Genomic DNA, 22,982 nt, shown 5'->3' on the forward strand with positions numbered 1-22,982 from the left:
ACTGTATGTTTAAGTATCACACACTCATTTGACCTGTTCTCATTTGACTGTTTAAGTGATGGGTCGACACGCTCTGTTGGCCTGCCCGTGTGAGCATGTGCACACACGTATGTGAGCGTCTTACTCGAGCAGTGCTGTGTGCAGATCCTCCCTTGCTGACCAGGAGTTTAACAACATCCAGGTTGTTGTGATGGACAGCCACATGAAGGGGTGTCAGACCGTTCTGTTAAACACACATACATGCACATGTACACAAATATAAACCCACAGACGCACACACATACACAAAAATACACAGAAACACACATATATATGAACCACATAGCTCAGTTAGCTGATATCTGTGACGTGAAGCTTTAAGGATGATTTGCTCTTCACGGTTTTGTTTTGTTGCTTGCATGCTCTTTACAGACCTGAATTATAGGGAGCACAGATTGTCTCACCTTCCCGGCTGCATTGGGGTTGGCTCCTCGCTCCAGTAGGAGTTCTGCCACATCTACTTTTCCATATTTAGAGGCCACATGGAGAGGAGTGAAGCCTTTCTGCTCAAAAGAAAAAAACAAGGTGTTTATCATATTATAGGGTATGAGTGCCTGTACTAATATATAACAGCAGTAAAACTTAATGACAAAGATACAGAATAAGAATAAAGATAAGGAGGAACAACGCGTAAAACAATAAAGCCTTAAACACGTGGCGTTAACGTAACACTGACACAGTGGGAAGCTTCCAAACATAAAGAAGGTCCCCTATTAGCCATTACAAGTCTTTGCTAGACGTAGACCAGTTAAGACTTAAAAACTGTGGCACTAACTGAGCACTCCCTCTTTTGCTGTGGTTTCTACTCTACCTTTGTCATCTTGATTTGCTGTGCACCAGCATCCAGCAGGATTCGAACGGTTTGGACATGCCCTTCACGTCCAGCGATGTGTAAGGGTGTGTGGCCTGCAGTTGTAGCTGAGTCAGGATTGGCCTTGTGCTCAAGGAGCAACTTGACAAGCTCTTTGTGGCCCATGCGGGCTGCACAGTGTAGGGGTGTCTGGTCGTCCTGGGCACAGACAACAAGCAGAAGGAGGACAATGTATGTTTTAAACAGGAAAACTGGTATTATTATGCAGTGGGTGATGAAATAACACTATTTGCCAGCCACTGATGCTTATTATGTACTTCATGCCCGCATGTAAAGCAGCGGAAACTTTCTTAGGCAGATACAAACATGCAGTAGAAAAACACATTGTGCTTAGGAATATGATGACTGACACAACTCATACCTTAGCCCTGGCGTCTACTTGTGCTGTATTCTGCAGCAGGAACTGAGCAACTTCACAATGTCCTGCTCTGGAGGCCATGTGGAGCGGAGTCTCCACTTTCTGGTGTAGATAAACACACACTCGTGTGCACTTATGCCACTTGTATATGTGAGTGTATTTTTGTACAGTATACAGATGCTTTTTTAAACACTGAGAGGTTCAATTTGCTATTATACCGGAATATCCCAAGTCATGGAGGTAAATCACTGATCATCATCAGTTATTTTAATAATGATTTATTATCAGTATTAGAACTTTTTGAACAAGTTAAAATATTCTTACCACATTGGAAGCATTAGGTGAAGCCCCTCTCTGGAGCAGGTTCTTCACTATGTTCAGATGGCCCATGAATGCTGCTACATGAAGAGGAGTAAGACCAGACTAAACACGCAAAGACAGACAGAAAACAGATCACCAGGGCTTAATATCAAGAGAGGTCAAGTGATATTCTAGATCATTAGCCAAATGTGACTGCGCTAATGTCAGTGTAGCAAGTAGTAAAACTTTAAGACAGATGACACTGATAGGATATGAGCTTTTAAAAATGTAGTGGTTCCCTTGTCATTTCAAAACCATAACCTATGTATGTCCTATCCTGACATTGCTTGAGCTTAACATACATGTACAGTAGAAGGCTGTGATTAATGCTTGTTACAAAAAACAAAGAACAAGAATGCCACTTGGATGAAAACATTTTAAACAAGAAGATTGGATGTTTGTTAATTTTCAGACGATTAATTTTCATCTCACCTCTGTGACAGCTTCTAAGGAAGCAGAGTGCTTAAGCAGCAGGTCCATAGACCGCATGTGGTTCTTCTTGCAAGCAATATGGAGAGGTGTGAAGCCATTCTACAAACACAGAGGGCATAATTCACAACTAGACTACATATGTGTACAAGCCAGACACCTTTTGAGCTAAAGAGTGTTCAAGAAAGGTTGTAAGTTTTCTGTTTTATACAAAATACTGTCACTGCATTCTGATTGTTTAAATTCAGGCTTTTATTGTTTTTACAGTGGCCTATTCATTTCACTATTTGAATTATTTCACTAGACAGACTGATAATCCCGTAAATATGTGAGCCCTGGGTTATATTCACCAGAGCACGTGCATTGGCCTTGGCCCCCTTGTCCAGCAAGACTTTGGCCATGCGATGGTGACCACAGTGGGCCGCTACATGAAGAGGGGTTAAATGGTCCAGCGTAATATCATCAATCTCCGCGTTGTACTGTAGTAGCTGCCTGACGCAGTCCATGTGATCCCCCTGAGCTGCCATGTGAATGGGGGACAGACCATTCTGTAGGACAAGAAGAACGATGCACCAACAGAGGACAGAAATTAAGATGGAGAAAAAAATGTAAAAAGAGAATGTGAAGATGAGATGAAGATAGATGATGCCAAAATCATCCTGTGCATGTACCATTCTGCACACAGTCAATAGGATTCAGTTATTGATGTTCAGGAAAGAAGACTCCTTAGAAGGGATATAATCACTGCACTAAGATAAAATTACTTTCAGATAAGGCAAGGTATCTTGTTGCAATAAATATCTGCTAAGTATGCACATTTATGGTGACGGATGAGGCTCAGATCTAAAATGCTCAGTAACCAGATCAATGTTGTATACATTTTTAGCAAGCCTTGGGAACAGCATCGGTTACATTACATTCTTTCAGTAGTTAGATTATATCAAAAACTTGAGAGTCAATGCTTAACAGGAGATCATGATGATCAGTGCTGATTTTGGAACTGTGGAACTTTAATATTATTCAATTCACCACCTTAGTTTTGGCCTGGATGGGAGAACCGTGTTCCAGCAGGATCTCAATAATTCGAACATGACCATTCCTAGCTGCACAGTGGAGAGGAGTCAGTTCATCCTGCAAAATGATGAGTTATAAAAAAGAGAAGACTGAATAAAGTACCTGAAGAGTTGCTACACAACATGAGAGACTGAGCACATCAGCAGGCAGGACAGCAGAAGGGGGGGAAACAGATATTGGAATGACATTGAACAAACTGCCATACACTACAGTACCTTAGTTTTGGCATCAATCTGTGCCCCTCTGTCCAGCAGTAGTCTGACCATCATCACGTTACCCCTCCTGGAAGCTATATGAAGGGGCGTGATGCCATTCTAGAAAAGCAGGAGTCAGAAATTATTCAGTTGTAACATCCATCACCATTTGTTTCAGGTTTTCAGATTCCTTAAAAATGTCACAAGACAAAAAGTGTAATGAAAGCTGCTTCATTAAAAACTAAAAGTATAGGGAAATATTACTATTAATACTTCTGTACTCTCCTTCATATTATTGTTCTCTCCACACACAATATTTGGACCACATTCATTCCTTTGGGTTGCCATTTTTGATCTTGCAACAAAGATAAACTGACCTTGGGGGTAAAGTTTACATTGGCTCCTCTGTTCAGCAGCAGCTGGGCTACACTCATGTTCTCATAGTGGGCTGCAATATGGAGAGGTGTGAAGCCAGTCTACAGAGAAAGACACACAGTTGGAGAGTAGGAGAATAAGAGCAGAAAAACAGATAATTACAATCTATTTATAATACTATTAAAAACAAGGTTACAAAGTGCACAAGGGAGACTAAAAACAGCTGGAGACAGAAGCACAGAACAATCAGACAAAAGCCCAAACATTTTCCTGGTAGTCTATTACACACAATCTCAGTGAGCGTATACCTTGCTGAGTACATCAGGGTTGGGGTCATTCTGCAGGAGAACAGCAGCAGTCCGTGTATCGTCGTTTCGTGCGGCGATGTGCAGTGCGGGGAGGCGGACCTTGCCCTTGGTGCCATAGTTAATGAGCAGTGCCACAACATTTTCATGGCCCTGCTGGAGGGCTACTGCCAGGGGAGTGAAGCCATCCTGGGGAGGGAGAAAGACATTCAGAGAAAATTTGGAAGAGGTAAATTAGAACATTTGGGGGTTAAAAGGAGGGAAGAGCAGGCAGGTAAAAGGAGAAAGTGACTTTGAGACCATACAATGACAGATGCCATATCAAATTGCCTAATTACTCTTTTTCCTGGCATGAAAAATGACTAACATGCGCTTTTATTTAAAAGAAGAATGCATTATTACTGTAAACATTGTCAAACAAAATGGAAAAAATATGTTTGAAACATAAACAAAAGGCACACAAATTTAGAAATGGGCTTCATGCAGCTCAGAAAAATGTTAGTCCAAAATTATAGCTGTCTCAATAATTTGACTGTTTCAGATAAACAGGATGTTAGGGCTCAGTAATAGACAAAATGACTTGACAAAGAAGTAGCTTGAACGGACACATACCTCGGTCGGGAGACTCTGATTGGCACCGTTCTCAAGTAGGAACTTGACCACCTCTAAGTGGTTCTCCTGCGCTGCCATGTAGAGAGGACTAAACCCTTTCTGTCAGGACACAAATACAGTGCAGTTACATACACAAAAACAGTAATATAGGCCTCAATTCCTGTTACAAGACCCACACATCAATGTATTATGAGACTCAGCTGACCAGTGAAATAAATAAATAGATAGATAGATAGATAGATAGACAGACAGGTGTTTATCTCTAGGACATACATGCTTTCTGTACACATACGTACTCATCCTAACAGATACTGTAATTAAATACATGGAAAACCAACAACACGTCAGCAACTGTGTCATGTAAGTACAGAAATACACAAATACATGCACACACACAGACTAGGCACAGTTGCTCATGAATCATTCTCTTGCTCACATCCCGTGGTGACTCACATGTGACTGGGCATTAATGTTGGCACCATAGTTGACAAGCTCAGCCACCACTTTCTCCTGCCCTGCCAGTGCTGCGATATGGAGACCAGTGTTCCCTTTCTGGGAGTCACACACACACACACACACACACACACACACACACACACACACACACAAAAAAAAACAGAAAAAAAAAAAATTAGAGTGAATGAGAGGAAAATAAGTGTAACCTACATCGACTGTAGTGTTTTGTATTCCCCCAAAGTATAAAATAATAAATATGATGATGGTAATGAAGGCACAGTTTTGCTAATAATTGCTTTTTGGGCGTTTATCTCATTCAGTTCCCAGCAGAAGCAAAACATACTGTCGCAGCATTATAATCACGACAACAAAACTAATACAAGTATTGTTAATATGTCTGAAAATACAGATGTAAAAAAAAGCTGCAAGCCAGGTACCCACTGGCTTTACATTGCATGTATGTGCATATGCATATTGGAATTTGTAAATTATACATATTTTGTACATTAAACGTTTTGTAGGAAAACTGGATAATTGCTTTAACTTGTTCATCAAACCTTTTCAGAAACAATATGATATACACAGAGTAGTTCCTGTGGTGAGAAAAGAAATTAAACTGAAGTATGTGTCACTATGCAGCTTTGCTAAAAATTCAGATCATCCAGTTCAGGTGGCATTAACATGAACTCAGATGTTGGTCAGTTCAGATACAGTTAGCTAAAGCTAGTACATCTTTTCACAGGTATGACTTTTAGCTGGCGAGATGCTCATCAGTTATCTGTTTACGTTTTGTGTGGTTGCTATTCCTACTACTGGTTTACTAGTTTAGCTCAAGATTGCTACTGCTACAGTGGTTTGTGTAGCTGCAATTCAACTGAATTAGCTTAACTGAGGCCAAGAGGAGTGTTTGGAAGGTGTGAGAGTTTAAGTAGTTTATTCATTTCAGTTCAGTATGAAAGACATACAAGGATGCATAAAGAGCGAACAAGGTACCTTGGTGGTTGCTTCCAGCTCAATGCCTGCGTGTAGTAGCTCCAGGACCATTTTGACATGACCTTCTTTAGAGGCAAGGTGTAACCCATTAAGACCATTCTTAGGGTGAAAACAGAGAGATTTAGAATTAGAAGAAACACAGGAAACAAGTTACTGACAAATCCTATTAAAATATTAATAACATATAGTAATCAACCATTTAACTTTTCATTAAACAGAGGATTACAAGTACTTAAAGGTTAAGTAACGGTTTAATAATCCTGTTATTATAATCACAGCGCACATTAAGTGAAAAGAGATACCACATCTCTAAGGGCACCTTAATGAGTTTTTATCTTCCAAAATCAATAAATGAAATAAATCTGTGCACAACTGGTCTCACAAAATTTTTGTAGATTCATGCAAAAATCATCTTTGGCCATCTATGTTCTTCTCTCATCCATGATCTTTGTGGGTTTGGCCACAACAATTAATATAAAAGTATCTCACAACCTTTCAGAATTGTCAGAATTTGCTCTGTCTGAGCAAATATAATGTTGCTGAACACCATCAAATTCCCAAGTATGCAATGCATTTTTTTAAATGTATCCAGAATGGAAATCTAAAAGGAATGAGAAAAGGAAACACGCTGTATCGTTAGGTCTCATGCTCCTGTGAGCAGTGCAACAGATGCTCATTTTCTCCAGCTGTGCAGAACATCACTTGTCTAGTTACTGGATCGTCCAAAATAACTTCTAAACCCTCAGCAGCAGCAGAACACAGTTCTGACAAAGTGAACCCCCTGATGAGAGGAGAGCGAGCAGTGCTAGGCAGGCAACTGCTTTATCTCAGCGGTGGACCTGTCTGATTGTCACTCTGTCTGTACGTCTCTCTGGGTGGCTACATGTTGTATTAGTGAAGAAACCTGCCTGCTGTAACCAATCTGACCACCAGGAGTCTCAGTGATCCACCCTGATCTCAGGCTTCCTTTTATACTGCAGTGTCACTCAGTTCAAATGGGTAACAGCCTCTCTGTGAGCATGCACAGCGCAATGGGAAACACACTGTGCATCAGTGACAGTTACACACACTGTCAAATGTAAAGTGTGAAAGTCTACATACACACTTGGTTCTGAAAAAGGCAGATTGTACAGAAAGATTCTGTTTTTAACACAAAAATGACACATTCAATGCCCAATAAAACCCCCGTGTACAAACACCTACAATTGTGAATTATATGCATATACACAGTCACACAGACAATAGTATAACAATGGTAGATAGTTAGATCCTTGATAAATAAAGGTTAAAAGAGAGGGAGAGAGAGAGGTTAAAAGAGAAAGAGCACCAACAGGAGTCAGCAGGGTTTTAGCTATAGCAAGGGCAGGTTATTGTGGCAGAATCACATAAATCACATATAAAAATACCATCTGCCCTTCCCTCAGTCCCTAGTACAAAAAAAAAAAACATTAATATAATGGAAAAAAAAGAGAAGCAAGAAAGAGGGGAATGTATAATATTAGAAAATCTTATATAGGGCTTTTAGAAATACAAGTCATCACATGGCTGTGCAAATGAAATGCTTTCATTGTAGATCATATCAATAGTAATTATTTAGTTGGTTACAATTTCAATACACAAATGTGAATGACTCACATAAAAAAAAAAATTATATTTCTTTCATGTCAGCAGTCATATATCTTCCCTGCCTCATCTTTTGCTTCTGTGTGTGTTGCTTGCATCAGTCATATGACACATACTGAGAGAGTTGGGCATTCATTCTTAATTCCAGACTTGCATCACACTGGCAGTGCTACAGTATGTCTGTGTATAAAAGTATTTGGCCATTCAGTCACCAAATATCAGTCCTAATCCAGAGCCATTCTCCGAACAACAACCTGCTGATGACCTACTGTACATATTCACACTCACTTCATGTCTCACACCCATGGCGCAACAAGATGTAAACGAGCAGACAGTAGGGCTGAAGATTGAGCGAACTTTAATCAAATATACTTAATTATTGATGTGCACCACTTTACACAAAGATAGAAAATCAGGAGGTCTAGGAGTCTGGTAAATTTTTAATTTTCTTTTTGGTCTTCTATTTTACATCACTTGCTGATACTGCAGCCTGACATTCCAATGAGAAAACCATGGCATTACTGTATGTGGTGTATTCAAGACTAAGGGCAACCTTTGTACAGTTTGCACTTTCTCAGTGGAATAAAACAGAGTTCATACTGTAAGTACCATTTTCCATTCAATCTGTTTCACAATCATGACCCTCTTACCAAGGGAACACCTTCCACTTTCCCACAGTGTGGTGAGAAACAGGTTCATACTTGCGAAGACACTTTCGCAAGAATCAAAAGTATTTTTTTATATTATTCATTCAGTGCTTCAGTTCCCTTGGCAGGTTGAAATAGCCAGTCAAAGAATGTATAACAAAATCAATCAATTGCAGAGGGTGGTAGTAAGGTGGTAGTAAAGATATACTGTATGGACACTTTGCAAAAGACGTTTTATAATAAGTAGAATCAGAAATAGCATCATTATTTGGCTCACTCCAAATATATTCACAGTACATATTCTACCTCTATCAGTGGATGTGTTGATAACAATGATGATGGTTAGATTTTTTAAATTGTTATCAGGATTATTTGACATTTTAAACATGATTTAGATTTAGCTAATTATGGTCTCAATACAAGGTGTGTCACACTGGTCTAACAACACATACCTGTAGTCTCTCTGTGCATGTTATCCCAAAAACAGTGGTGCCTCATGGTGTTTGGGTTCAGAACTAATGGTAGCCCAAAGGTGCAAAACTTTATACTTCTTTCAATGCTCTGCACCCCTGGACCTCAACTCACACCCTCCCCCACTGAATAAATGAACTGGAAGGTGGTTTCAAGGAAAAGAGCATAAGATGAAGTTTAATGAATTTCCACACTTCTGTAGGTGAAGTGGAAATTTCTGCATTAACAACTCAAGCACATAGTTCTTATTGCCCTAGTGTGCTCTTATGAAGCGCACAAGTTCAGTAATACTCTTTCATTTTTCACCATATACTAAATTTCTATTTCAAATAGTAAGTTTTCACTTTGTTCAAAATGGATTCCAACTCCTCCAGACAATGTGCACAAACCTGTTGCATCCAGCCACTGGCCCACAGAGATCCGAATAGGAAAAATAAAAATAAAGAAATTCAGGAAAACAAAAATGTAATTTTGGATTTAGTGTGGTTCTTAGCGCAGGTGCTGCTATTTCTTAGTACTGCCAATACAAACTAAGTGTTATAATTGATTCTGACATATTGTAAGTCACAATTTCATTTGCTGTTTTGCTAATTAAAATCTGTGGGTGACATCTTTTTTTAATTTCCACTAACACAAACACATGCACAAAGAAACAATCACTGTCTATCTTACTTGATTAGCTATGTTGATGTCGATTCCATTCTTGATGTGATCCAGAGCCTTGTCCAGGTTCCCTGAACGAGCTGCTCGTAGAAAGCTGGTGGCTGTGTCCTGCAGTGAAAGAAGAGGAGGACTGTTGAAAAGAGGAAGAGCTGAGAAGAGGAGAGCATTTACAGTAGGTAGATACAATACAGAAAGCATATTCTTACATATACTGCACACTCAAATTGCTCATCATGAACTGTTCCTCCAATATTCTCCACAAGCCCCCAATACCAGGATGTAGTTGCACTAATGGCCCCAGTCAGATCACATATACATCCATTATAAAGAGAGAACAACCACTTTAAGGCAAGACAATATGTCAGATGTGATACTACATTCATCGGTTCTCCTGACCTCTGTGAGAGGATAAAAATAGCAGATGGCTTCCAGTTCAGTTTTGTGAGGTTGCATGCATTCATAACTGAGCACACTTCACCACAAGCTCCTCTGTCTGCCTCTCTGATCTCACAGGAAAGCTCCTATGGTTTGTGCTTCTGTGTGTGTTTGTACACCCACCTCTGGTACCATTTATCATCCAAGAGTGGAATTCAGCTGACCTGCACAATGAGATGTTTGCAGTGCCCTGAAGAGGAAATACTGTATTCTGTACCCTCTCAGTGTCAGTATCTGTTACCCTGTCACTGTTTGAACTGTGAAGTTATACTGAATTGATAAAAGCTGCTTTTTCCTCAGTGTCTCTGTCACATTATACAGAGTTCCTTATGAATATTCTATAATTTGAAAACTGACATCTGAAAAGAAATATTCCTCTGTACTAATTGTTAAGGTTTGCTTACATTTGCCCTTACATGGTGGTGTCATCTTTGTTGATCTTCTAATAAAAACACTTATCTCTCACAGTCCTCACATTGTAGCATTTGAAGCTGATGTGACGTTGTAGCTGTGGAATGTTCAGCTGTGTGTATTTATGTTGTGACTTGTGCAACCTAAGTGAAGCATATAGCCTGTTTCTACAGCCTAAAGCTGTAGAAAAACACTAACACCTAACCAGTTTCAGATTTCACATTTAACTCCTTTTGTTGTTTTATTTCCATGCTATGGTGTGTTCATGGCATGTGCTGCATTACTCCACCTCCATCCCTCGTCCTCTCCCCTGTGACTTCACCACTGCTGCTTCATGAACCAGTTTTCTATGAGCATTTATCATCTGCGTGTGTTGCAACAGGTCTATGCTAATGAGAGCTATACATGCTGCGTGTGTGAATGTGTGTGTGTGTGTGTGTAGCTACTGTACGTTTCTGTATATTATGCAAGGGTTTAATACTGTCTGGGGATTCGGACAGGAATTCGTTGCCCTTCTTGCTCACTACCACTGTCCCATCCTTCCTTTCAGTCTTCATTATCACACAAATTAGAGCTGCACATCTGATCCTGGAAGTTAATTTCTATTATATTTCTAATCACTGGGTTAGTTACACCAAATAATAATATTACTGAAACCCTTCTCTATGTATCACTCAGTACTGTGCACATGCTTTCTGCTTCTAACCTGCCTGTATTTAAATATGATTTTCCTTGTCCTGCTGCCTCTCTCATTCTTGCCATTTCTCTTCTTACGCTGGCTCACACAGTCTATGTTATTTTACACACACATTTTTACCATCAGTGTCCATCAGTAACATCTTTTCAGATGTTATGCCTGTGTTTTGGACAAAACAAGTGCTCTAATGTGTATATGAGGTTGTTAGATGTTAAAATACTGTATGCGGAAACCCAATTATGGACTTGCATGTCACACTGCCATGTAGTCAAATGCTTCAGGTGGCTGTAAATAAGAATTTTACATTGTCCAAAGATTCAGCCAGCAAACTGCTGTGCACAGGTTTTCAGATGTTCAATTTTATCCTGCCATAACTGAAAAGTGGTGACCTCAGAAAAACTGTCCTGAAGTGCCGTTTATGCTGAGCCTTACACTTTATATTAGCATTAAAACTGAAGGGCTAAACTGTATTTTTTCAAGACTGAGAAAGTAAGTGTTGTGTAAATGTAATGCTTGTCTTCCAGTTTTTAAATGATATTGCCAAGTTCACGGAGATGAAATTCTGAAGATATTGGTCATCCAGGAGCAGTCTTTTACAGTGTGTGAACCTAAAAAGTGATTACCTCTTTTTTTTGTGATCCTCCAAATGGGAAAATGGTCTTAAACAGAAAATAACAAAGGTAAGTCTGCAGTTTGTGACAAAAGTCAGACACAAGTTTGAATCTATGCCATGATTAGATACTAAAACACTCACATGAGTAAAATGGAAACACACACACACACACACATACAGTATATAGCTTTAGTAAACATACTAGGAGGTAATCACAAAAAGCAAAATTTAAATGCTAATGGTCTGAATTACAGTCGTACAATAGCATAAATGAACATGTCTGTTATGGGGAACAGCACATTCTATAATTATAAACTGCAACACACAAAAAAGGGAAAGTTGAAAGGAGATACAACAGCACTGCAAAAGCACAAATGAGTGGGACTAGACACGTGCTGGCAAGGTCACACGACACAGCAGTTTTCCTGAACACAGTGGCCACATGACACAAAAGGAAGCAACACTAATAGCACCACAGTGCAAAAAAAGTCAACCCAACTAATTTAGTTAAAATATCATACTATTATCAAAAGGAAAGAAAAGAAAAGGAAATCTGCCAGTGGGGAAACTAAATATTATAAACTTTCTCTGGTTGTGTAACTACAAAACTTAGAAAGGTCACATTTTTGCAGTGCCTTAAAAAACCCCACTGCACTTGATGAAGAAACACAAAGAAAGTGTTGAGGAAATAATCAAGGTGTACACAAGGATGAATACAAGCGTTATATTTACTCTGCTGTTAGGGAGTTATATTCCAAAGGCGCTGCCCGGCCTTACAGGGCCCACAATACTGACCTGATGGACAAGTCAGCGCTGAACCACATGAGCCTGGAAGACAACAAATGCCAGCCAAGACTAAGATCAGACAGTTAATAGCAGACATACAGAAAAAGAAAAAGGTTTGGGTGATTACTTGTGTCAGCAGGCTTCAAACACTAAGGCTAAGCAAATAAATGCCATCAACTTCTATTAAAGATGCATACACAGGCAATATTTGCAAATTATACATTTAATGAGATCTGAAAATATAATTTTATATTGGATTTTACATGTGACAGCTGCACATTGCAGTTCATTCCTGTGTGCTGCTGTGGCTAACCCACATAAAGTCAAATATGATTTAATATTCTCACAGTGAAATCTAAAAGTTCATATAATTTACACTGCACCAAAAATAGATTGGTTTTCATACATGGAGACAAAAGCCAGAAGTACCGAGGAAGCTAATACTGAATCAAAACTGCCATAACTGCCAAGAAAGGTTAAAGCTGTTAATTTCAGCTTTTATTATCACCTACATTTTGCACACACACAAATACACACAGTACACAGCAGGCTCATATGTGCATACACACAAATACAAAAACAAATGGCCTACAGCAAGTGACATGTTGATTAAAATATGTCCAACATATGGCACTGAGTGACACTGATGACTCAGTACAAGTTGTTATATAAACTGCTGATCTTCTCTACATATAAGACTGATTTTGTGATCCAGGAAAAGGGACTCACTAATATTTATATTTGAATATTTCAAGACTGATATACTGTCCTCAGTGCAGGACACGCTCCCAGCTCCCCAGCTCATGCACTCCTGTTTTCTATTCAAAGCAGATTTTGGGGAACATAAATGTAAACATGTCAGACCTCAATCCATCTTTACTGATAGATTTAGCTAGAGGAGGTAGTAATGGCTAAAAAGGAAAAGAGTACAATCTATGATGGTGTGTGTCTTTTGAAGTTCATGTTGCATATTTTGGGTGTATTATGATGAACAGTCACATATTACAAGTGTAGATGGCAAAATGGTGGTTATTTGTCAGAGTGAGAAAAGCAAACAAAACAACCAAACAACCTCATTCACTAATGCTGAAAAAATGCATATATGGAGACAAATTACCTACAAACATACACAGGCATGCACAAACACTGAAACTAAAAATATCTGCGTAGATGCCACCGTATGTTAGTGCTGGCACCAACAAAGAGGGAGATAAATCACAGTAATGAATCCTCACGGGTTTAAACAAAGATCCACTTCTACAGTACCACAAAAGACAGATTCCCAAGCAAACTCGCACACACAGTAAATAGGCACAGTGCCGTGACGTTGGACTAGAGCGCACGTCAGAGACGGAGGGAAATGGCAAAGAGAAAACACTAGAACAGACACTGAGGCAGAATAATAAGATATTGACCATGAAACATAAAGGAACCTGGGGAAAAGAAATGCTAAAGTAAATACAAAGTGTCCATGGAGTCATGGAGGACTAGGCAAGACTAAAAAAACAGCAGGTAAGAACAAAGAAATCTAACACAGCCTGTGACTGAGTGATATTCAAAATCTACAAACTACAATGAAACTCTAGAGAGTTAAACTATCAACAATGATCCAAAAAAAACAGGAACAGAAGGCACAGAATAATTAAATGCAATATTAAGGTAATTATATCACAATGTACCCAGCACTGGTCACACTGGGTGCACATTCAGTATAACGTCAGGGATCCTCAAAAAATAACTGAAGGTAAGAACCTGTTTATTTATCGAGTTCCCAGTGTGCTTTAAATTTGTTACTGTAATATTCTGAATTCACTGTAGGAGTGGAGAAAGTAAGGCACCAGATGTTAGGGTTAAGTCCTAATGTATTTAGCATCACTCACACTCACACTGAAATATATGACTTCATATGTGATTTATTGATCCCTATAAAGACACAACACAATGTTTTTGCCTCTAAGTTGCTTCCTTAATGTGGAAACTACTCAAACACACTGGTCATTAAGAAACTTAAAAAAAATTTAAGTACAGTATATCCTCTCCAGGCGATATACTGGTACTTCATAATTTACAAATTACACACATTTACAAATACACGACATAAAATAAGCTGCCCTGTTTTGTCCAAAGCATCTTTCAGTGCCAGCAGTCATTCTACAGGAACATCAACCCTGGAAGTGTTAATGACATCCTCCTACATAGATAACCAAGGAAATGGCACCGCGAAACCTGGCAGCATCACTGCTGAGCTGTGCACCTCAGGGACGCATTAAAAAAGCCACCAAATGTATCACTTCTTGTTATGGTTTAGTCCCCCTCACCAGGAGGGTGAGGGAGAACTGGGGTTGGACTCAACATGGCTGACCCAGGTGCTAGTACAAAAAAGGTGGTTTAATGGAATAAAAACAACAAAGTGACAACATAACAGGGTCCATAATACATACAACAAGGAAAGGGCAGTGATGACTAAGGAGACCAGGACGAACAGGTAAACACACAAACTAACGACAGGAACTAGGATAGCAGAGGATGAGAACGAACAGGTGAACAAAAAGAACCAACGTAAACAATGCAATCCACAGGGACTGTCAGCATGGAAGACAAAAGGACATATTGCTAACCGCATAATAGTGTGATAAGGTCAAGCCAAAACACACAGGAACTGTCAGCGTAGCATCTTACACACGTCTAAAAATGCGGGTCAAACATAAACTTTATAGGGTAAGTATTGTCCGTTACATGTCGTAATGCTCTGGGCGTCTGCCAGAGGTATAAATAAGGAAGCCAACAAATCACCGGAATACGCCTCAGGTGTGCGCACCGACCCACGAGTCACTAATTACCCGATGCGACACAGCTGAGGCGTTGATCCCGCAAAAGGGAGAGCAGGAGAGGGAAAAAAGAAAGAGAGGCAGGTCGCGCCGAGCGGCCCTGACACTTGTAATATTACTGGTACAGTTTCTTCCTTTCCACTTGGTTCCACAGTTCTTCAAGCCATTCCCCACTTCCCTCTACTTAGGCCTGTAAGTGTAAAATATTACCTGGGCAGGAAGACCCATAGTTTGTGAAAAGTGCTGATCAGCATAATCGCAGTGAAGCACCTGCAGCCGTGGCGCACACTCTGTATCTATTTTTCACATACTACACCCTTGTTTGTTGTGTTTCTTTGTGTCTTGTAACAGTGCTGTCAATAATTGATGAATGCTTTTCTGAGTCCTACTGTATGTTCTTCAGTCTAACATTGTGGTGGTATAACATAATATATAATATTATAATATAACATAATATATTATTTGTTGCAGTGTTTAAGTCAATTTGAAGGATTTTATAACATCTTTATGTCTAAACCACTTGTTTTACCTAATGAAGTGCTGAATAGATGTAACACACAAATGACATTATAGCCCCAGTTAATAACTTAGGTGTCATCATTTTACATTTCTGCCCAGAAAAGTGCAGATCAGATCGGTTCTAGAGCATGCTGCTGCCTGGCAAGATGAAGTCATAGCCCTGAGAATGAAAAATCAATACATTCCAGCAGATTCTACAGAGTGTGGGTTGATTCAATATTGATGGATGGATAGATGGATGGATGGCCTGTGAGAGTGAGCTGGTGCTCCACAGATACATAAGTACATGTCTCTACTGTGCATACTCATACAACTGACACACAAATGCAGGTAAAACATATACTGTATGTAAAGCCAAGCTTGCAGGACTGAAAAACGTTAAAGAACATGTTGTGTTTTGAAGCTCTTCAGATTGCACAAAGAAAGTGTGTTTGTGACTCAGTGAGAGCTTCCCGGTATATGTAAGTTCAGCAGCTGCACAGAGCTGAAACATTCCACAGAGCAGTACACTATGTGTAGTGTATACTGGACAATTTTCTTGATAAATTCACATCACACACTTATCTTGGACAACTGACTTCGGCTTCTCTAATCCACAACTCAGGTGGGGCTCGAAGAACCAAAATATCCTTAGCTATAACCTTAGCTAGCATTAGAAAATCCAGCATTACTCATTTGATCTTGGATCATGGACTGTACACACATGCACAGGGAAAGAAACACACTTGCATCTTCTGTGGTTTACTGTATTTTGCCTTTTGAAGACTTGACAAGTTACACTTCTGTCTGGTTTTGCTTCATTCTAATTTATAGTTCCCTTTTTTATTTCTCAATTTATGCTTAGAACAGTTCTGCCAGCATCACAGAAAAGTGAGAGACAAGAGAGAGAAAGCAAATGAGGGATAATAAGGTGACAGGGTGAGGCTACCCTGAACTCCTGAATTCACAAGCACTTCTTCGTTTGTTCAGCTACAAATCATATCCACTCATTTCTTGTTATTACTCCTTCACCTTCCTTCTTTCCCCATCACCCTCAAGTCTCCTGCAGATTTGTGCAAACACTCTTTTTCTCATTCGCTCAGACTGCCTCCTCTCTCGTTTTTCATAACCTTTCAATATTTATGAGCACTGCAGAAATGCTACTAGCAAAGCATGCTGGGTAGCAACTGTCCCTCAGAGTCTGTTCCTGACGTCATCACTCCGTGCTGACATTCTGGGGTCCCTGCCACGTCTCAGTATCCAAACAAAAGTCAAGTTCCCTGCCAGCACAAATGATATCTGAAAATGAGTTTTAGTAACAAAGAAAGGAGCGAGTCACCTGGGAATTAACTACAAAAACAGGATTTTGGGAGCACAATGTCCTAACTACAATCTAACCTCTTAAAATCTCAGATATAAATTATAATAGTTTGATAGGTTTAATAAAACACTGCTTTTAATATTTCAGTGTTCATCAGCACAATCAGACTAAATGCCAGGTGTTACTAATAAATTTAATGATGATTCACTCCCATTAAGTGTCCAAGTGATGCTACATGCACAGAACCAAAGCCCTGAAACAGGAATACAAAATGTAATTTAGTCATTATAAATGTTATTAACTCTGTATAGCAGCAGCCTCCCGTGAGCATGCTGCCAATAGTGCTTGCCTGCATTTATGCACTGGGGACAACATAGGTTGGTGGGAAAATGACATGACAGCCATGGTGGGGTTTGGCTGGAATAAAACAGGTTGATATTTGGACCCATTTTAAATGTAATAAAACGCTAAGTTTGTTGTACTTTGGGAAGAAAACAGCCCAGCAGCTAGTATTAGTATTTGGTTTGAGTTGTATACATAGAGGTTCCAAATCTGTTTTAATGGTAGTGTGCAACATATTATCATAATACTTAATGTAAGAATATAACACAGTTTAGTCTAACACCAACATTAAGGAAAATTACAAAATAATTGCTGCATTCTTAACCTTAATTATCTTAATCATGACATTGTGTGGCTTATTTTTGTTTTAATTAGTTTTTCTCCTAAAATCAGCTGGATGAAATCCAAAATGAGAAAAAATAACATGGATCTCAGGACTTAGACTAAGCTAAATATAAAAATTGTTGACATATGCTAAATAGATAACAGCAGAACTGCTTTTTTTTATTATTATTAAAGAAGCATATTTACGAGAACCAGGCCATGTAATCTGGAACATTTCAGAAGAGTTTTTTTTCCCCAGGTGCTTTGCACTTCCCATTATAATTTTTCCCTGAATCTAAGAAGCTTTGGGCTGATTGGCCATTGTGACTTGAACTTTGCTTCTGTGTCTGTCTGATCCGTGATTGCCCAATCAATTGAGAGAGGCAGGCACTATAAAACAATCACCACATGATTTAGAAATTGATTTCAGCTGTATGCAGGGCTTGGTGAGAGCAAACCTAAAAAAGAAAGTGTGGGGCCTCCTGCTTTTAATAGCTTTGAGGCTAAATTGTGTGGTCCTGTTGAATTGGGTTTGCTGGTGCATCTGTTGCATACAAGTCTCTCATTTAAAGCAAAAGTGTGACATTTAAGGACACGTGTTTAATCCCATTCTGGCAGAGAGATAGGTGAGAAGAGTGATACCATTCATTCTCTTATTGCCTGCTTAATATGAAGCTACTAACACTCCACCAGAAAGACTTCCCAAACTGTCAAATGTGCTGCATTGGTAATAAAATCATAAAATGAAATAAACCATTGTCATTGAAATTAGATTTAAAACAATGTCAAACCAAAGATTTTGAAAATAAACAGTATAATTGGAAAAAAATAAATGTTGTTCCAGTGTTCAGTTCAGCTATATTTTAATGGGTCCCTTATGAGAGGAGAAGAGAACCCAGCAACTCATGAATTGTGCATAAAAATGCACAAACACTGCAAAGATAGATAAGAAAGAAGGAAAGACATGGAAAAGCTGAAAGGCGCTCTTTCGGAACGTCATCCTGGGTGTATAACTAATGCACAGCACTAAGCTTCACATGATCAGTGAATACATTACCTCCCATAAGGCCCATATACAACCACTGTGACAGGAAGAAGCAGCCAGCAGAGGGAAGAGCAAGAATGAAGGCTAGGATGAGAGTGGACGACAGGAAGGATATACAGAAGAGGGAATGAGGAGTGGGGTCCGAAGATGTAAAACCAAATAATGGAAGACATAAAAGACTTAAAAGGTTAATGAGAAAATAATGACAGAAAAAAAGAGACAAAGAAAGAATAAAACAATCCATTATATTCTGGTGGTGATCCAGTTCATCATCCTGATCCATGAATTTTTTTTTAATTCCATTAAAGCGAAACTCAGCTGCCTTGGGTTTACACTCTCCAGTGCTGCCTATTTTCCACTTCACAACACAAATACAATGGAAACATTCCAGTAACGTACAGTACAGTAGGGACGTGTATGGTACGTTAGCCAAACATCTTCATTCACGTGGCTGGCTTTAAAATGGAAGAATTTCCAAAGAATCTTTCTTTTGGTGCTTGAAAATGCTGGCTCTACTATGGTTGAAAGGTCAAAGCATAAACATCGGTAAGGACCTGACTTTTATAGTGAGAGAGAAGCAGAGGTCAAATGCAGAAAGAGGTGAGAAAAATGGAAGGAGGAGGGGTGAAAGACAGCTGTGAGAGATGTCACGTGTTAAAACGAGCTATCTGTATGTGATGGAAGAAACATCTGCACTCGCTCCACAGGAGAGAGGTCAAAGGTCATGGTCAGATACAAGCATCCTTGAAGCCACTAGGGATACGGTGTCTTGCTCAAAGACACTGAAGCAAGGCCAGTGATTGCTGATAAGAGGAGCTGAAAGAAGACACTGCATAATTACTACACCCACCCCGTGCAACCACAATTTAAACACAGAGAATTAAAAAAAAGCCCTTCACACCCTGAAAGATGCCCCAAATATAGGTTTTTAGCTTATAAATATCATGGATTATAAAGAACACAGTCATTTCAACACAGCTGCTTTCTTCAGTGTAGTGAATTAACAATACAATTCAGGCACGTCTACCCATCTAATGTGATGAGCACAGGTAAAACTGATAACACTAATTAGTGCTGGTTCATGTCACTCTAAAACAAGAAAACAAGCAATCAGCACATTACTTTATTACAAACAGGAAACACACACAAATCACAAAACATTCTCCCCACACTACCCACTAGTCAAACCATTGCCTCATACACAAGTGCACTAAATTACATGCACACAAACACTCAGTTGAATTCACACACAGATGGGAGAAAAAAGCTCCTCTCTGTTGTTGCCCCAGTAGATGACACTGTATTATACAATATTTCTTGTTTCAGATCTTTCGGTTTACCTCTTCATCCTCCCCTTATGCCTCTGTTATCTGTTCTTGTGGAGGAGATCTCATGCCAAGGCCACTGAGGTCGTTGCCACGAGGGGTCTCTGAATGGTTTGATGAGTATGAAAATGATGTGTGTCACCAGATCTCAGCTTATATACTGTATAAAATAGGCTACCATTAAAAAAAACATGCTCATAAATGAGGGGGTTTCACACATGGATCTACTAACCTATATGAAACTCTTATGTACAGTGATGCTCTCTGTTTCCCCCACTAGGCCTGAGCATGTTTAAAGGAACAAACATTCTTAATGCACTTTTCCTTCTTCATACTGTACATACTTGCTTCTAGAAGACACAGGTACCAGCCTCTCCTCCCTACTTCACTATGCCCTGACAAATATGGTGTAAGAGACATGTGCATATCTGTTACTGAATATTATGTATAATTCCATTAAATTAACCACACAACCCAACATGGAAGTTACTATAGGGTCACTGCAGTATGACTCAGGAGCTGAAAGCAGAGTTGGATGTCAGAGTATCTGTTATTGTGGTTTAGAAAGGAGCGCTAGATGAACTGAGAGGTGGGGGTGTGGGGTGGTGTGGCAGGAGCTGCCGCCCTATTGTGACGTTGACTAAATGTCTACCAAATCACCAGTAGCATGAATAAGGACTGCACAGTAGAGAGCTCTGGAGCATACACACACTAATGCACACAAGCACACTGACATGCACAAGACATACAGTATAAACATATGTCTTTACCTGTATGCATATGCACCCAAAACAACAGGTGTACAGATTTACACTCACACATTTCAGTTCAGCAGACATGTCAGCATGGACACACACAGTGATCATGTTCAGTCTTACTACCAACAGGCAGTCATAGAAGATGACATATGCTCCTCACTGCAGGATGTAAAGACTCCAACACACACACGAATGCAAATGTCAGCTCACTGTTTGCAGTATGCAGTGCATACAACACATGCATACAGTACGGCATGACTGGGCCGCCACATGGACGCTGGTCAAAAGGCGTCCAGTTTACAAACAGTGACACTCTGTCCACCCACACAGTTTATTCAAAATGTTCCCTACTCATACAGTAGGTGCTTTTCCTTCCACCTTAAATGGAAACCAGCAATATCTCACATGTAAACCACACCCAGACTTAAAAGCTAATTTCCCAGCAGCCTTTGCAGAGCTGCTGGGAATGGAAATCCCTTCAATCTCATTCACTCTCTTTCTAATTCAATATGAGGGACAGACACAATGAGCAGAGACTGATGGGCTAAACTAAAGCAGGATGTCACAAAAGGTAGCAAGAGAGTATATATCAAATATACATGGTGCTGTGTGTGAAAATACATCAGCACTGTTATTATGTATACCGGTGTTTACCAAATGAACTGTCAGTAAACAGTAACATGAAAGCTACCTGTCTTATGGCTTCAGCTTGACGCAGATATCAACAGCCCTCAGCCCGGGTGTGTCATCTATCAGGAGAAGTTAGCTGATGTTAATGTGGTGCCAAGCAAGTTGAGAGAGCACGAGACCTGCACCAGAGGCAGCAAGGCTACCTGTGGGATTGTGTGAAATTGTTTGATAAGGCGATGGAGGCAAGATGTATGCTAGTGGAGCTTACTGCAAAGTAGAAGAAGCCTCACACAGTAGCAGAGACACGCATCCTTCCCGCTTGCAAAAAACATTGCAGGTGTCATGCTAGGTCCAATACCACCAAGGATTTAAAAAAATCTGTGTGCACCGACAGGCATGTGTCTCACTAGCTTGTAAGTAGGCAAAAAATATTTACAATAGCAAGTGTTTTAATGCTGATTCAAATTTCAGTTACATTTTAAATGTTTTCTTTGCAACTCAGTGTCAACCAGTTTTCATTCTCAATGCATCTCTTTTCTTTACAGTTTTAGTCTGAGGTTTCTTCCAACTCAGTGCATACGCCTCTCTTTTGATATGCATTTACTGATTTGATGCAAATTTGTTTATATTCCCAGTGCATCTACCTTCTTAGTTTGGTCTGTAAGGAGTGATTGCATCTTGGTGCTTCCATCTCATGCCAGATCTACCCTTCCTCTCTCACTCACACATTTTATCTGTTGTAAGTAGATAAAAATAAACATTTGTAGAGTAACAAGGCTGATAGCATGTGGTATAGAGGCTGTTTTCCATGGGCATGGACACATGTGTGCCTTGAGATTTGCAAACTGGTATGCCTCCGGCACAAAAAGTTTGAGAACCACTGCTGTATACCATAAACCCCTTGCATTGTGCATGAAAGTGTAATTATCTGTCAGGTTTGCTCGGCCGCTCTGCCCTCCCTCACCTTTCCTACTGTCTCTTGCCCATTAACACTAATCACATTCACCTGTTCCTCACTCCCTTATCACCAGCTGCACTTGATTAGGTCACTCACTATATTACCCGGTTTCACTCCTCAGTCACTTGCCAGTTCGTTCTCGTCTCTAGGCCATTTTTTCTCCGTGCTCTTTCGTTGTTTTGTATGTATTTATCCCCTAGCCAGCTACTGTTTTGTGTTCCCGCCATGGACTGTTCCTCCGGACCATGGCTCCACTCTCCCCTCCCAGGCAGGTCAATGCTCAGTCACCTATCTGTTCCACTATTGCCTTCATCTCTCTGTCTCTACCTTCAATAGCCACCATCACCACCGACCAGCCCAGGAGTGACCCAGCCTACGCAGCTCGGCCCAGCTCTCCATCTCCTCGCCTCCTGTTGTTGGTCAAACACCCGGCTACTAGTCATCGACAGGACTAGGCACTATTCCCCTCTGTGTATTGTTACTCTCATCATCACTGTACATAATAAATCACTGCTTGCATCGAAGTCGGCTACCTGGGTCC

General features: G+C 39.9%; 1 protein-coding gene across 9 annotated transcripts in view; it reads right to left on the reverse strand.

Moving 5' to 3' along the window:
* The window catches only part of ank1b (ankyrin 1, erythrocytic b), a 65,851-nt gene that overhangs the window by 31,110 nt on the left and 11,759 nt on the right, over positions 1-22,982 (reverse strand). For 8 of the 9 annotated variants that reach the window (XM_020609766.1, XM_020609767.1, XM_020609770.1 and 5 more), the window contains 15 exons: positions 9,480-9,578; positions 6,067-6,165; positions 5,071-5,169; positions 4,618-4,716; positions 4,009-4,194; positions 3,703-3,801; positions 3,347-3,445; positions 3,090-3,188; positions 2,408-2,605; positions 2,061-2,159; positions 1,593-1,691; positions 1,272-1,370; positions 851-1,048; positions 444-542; positions 125-223 (listed from right to left, as the gene is read on the reverse strand). In XM_020609766.1, the coding sequence (XP_020465422.1) occupies positions 125-223; positions 444-542; positions 851-1,048; positions 1,272-1,370; positions 1,593-1,691; positions 2,061-2,159; positions 2,408-2,605; positions 3,090-3,188; positions 3,347-3,445; positions 3,703-3,801; positions 4,009-4,194; positions 4,618-4,716; positions 5,071-5,169; positions 6,067-6,165; positions 9,480-9,578 (1,770 nt within the window). The remainder of the gene's footprint in view (positions 1-124; positions 224-443; positions 543-850; positions 1,049-1,271; positions 1,371-1,592; positions 1,692-2,060; positions 2,160-2,407; positions 2,606-3,089; positions 3,189-3,346; positions 3,446-3,702; positions 3,802-4,008; positions 4,195-4,617; positions 4,717-5,070; positions 5,170-6,066; positions 6,166-9,479; positions 9,579-22,982) is intronic. The other variant, XM_020609768.1, reaches the window with a different exon arrangement.

This window comes from Monopterus albus, unplaced genomic scaffold (genome assembly GCF_001952655.1).
Source record: "Monopterus albus unplaced genomic scaffold, M_albus_1.0 scaffold102.1, whole genome shotgun sequence".
NCBI lineage: Eukaryota > Metazoa > Chordata > Actinopteri > Synbranchiformes > Synbranchidae > Monopterus > Monopterus albus.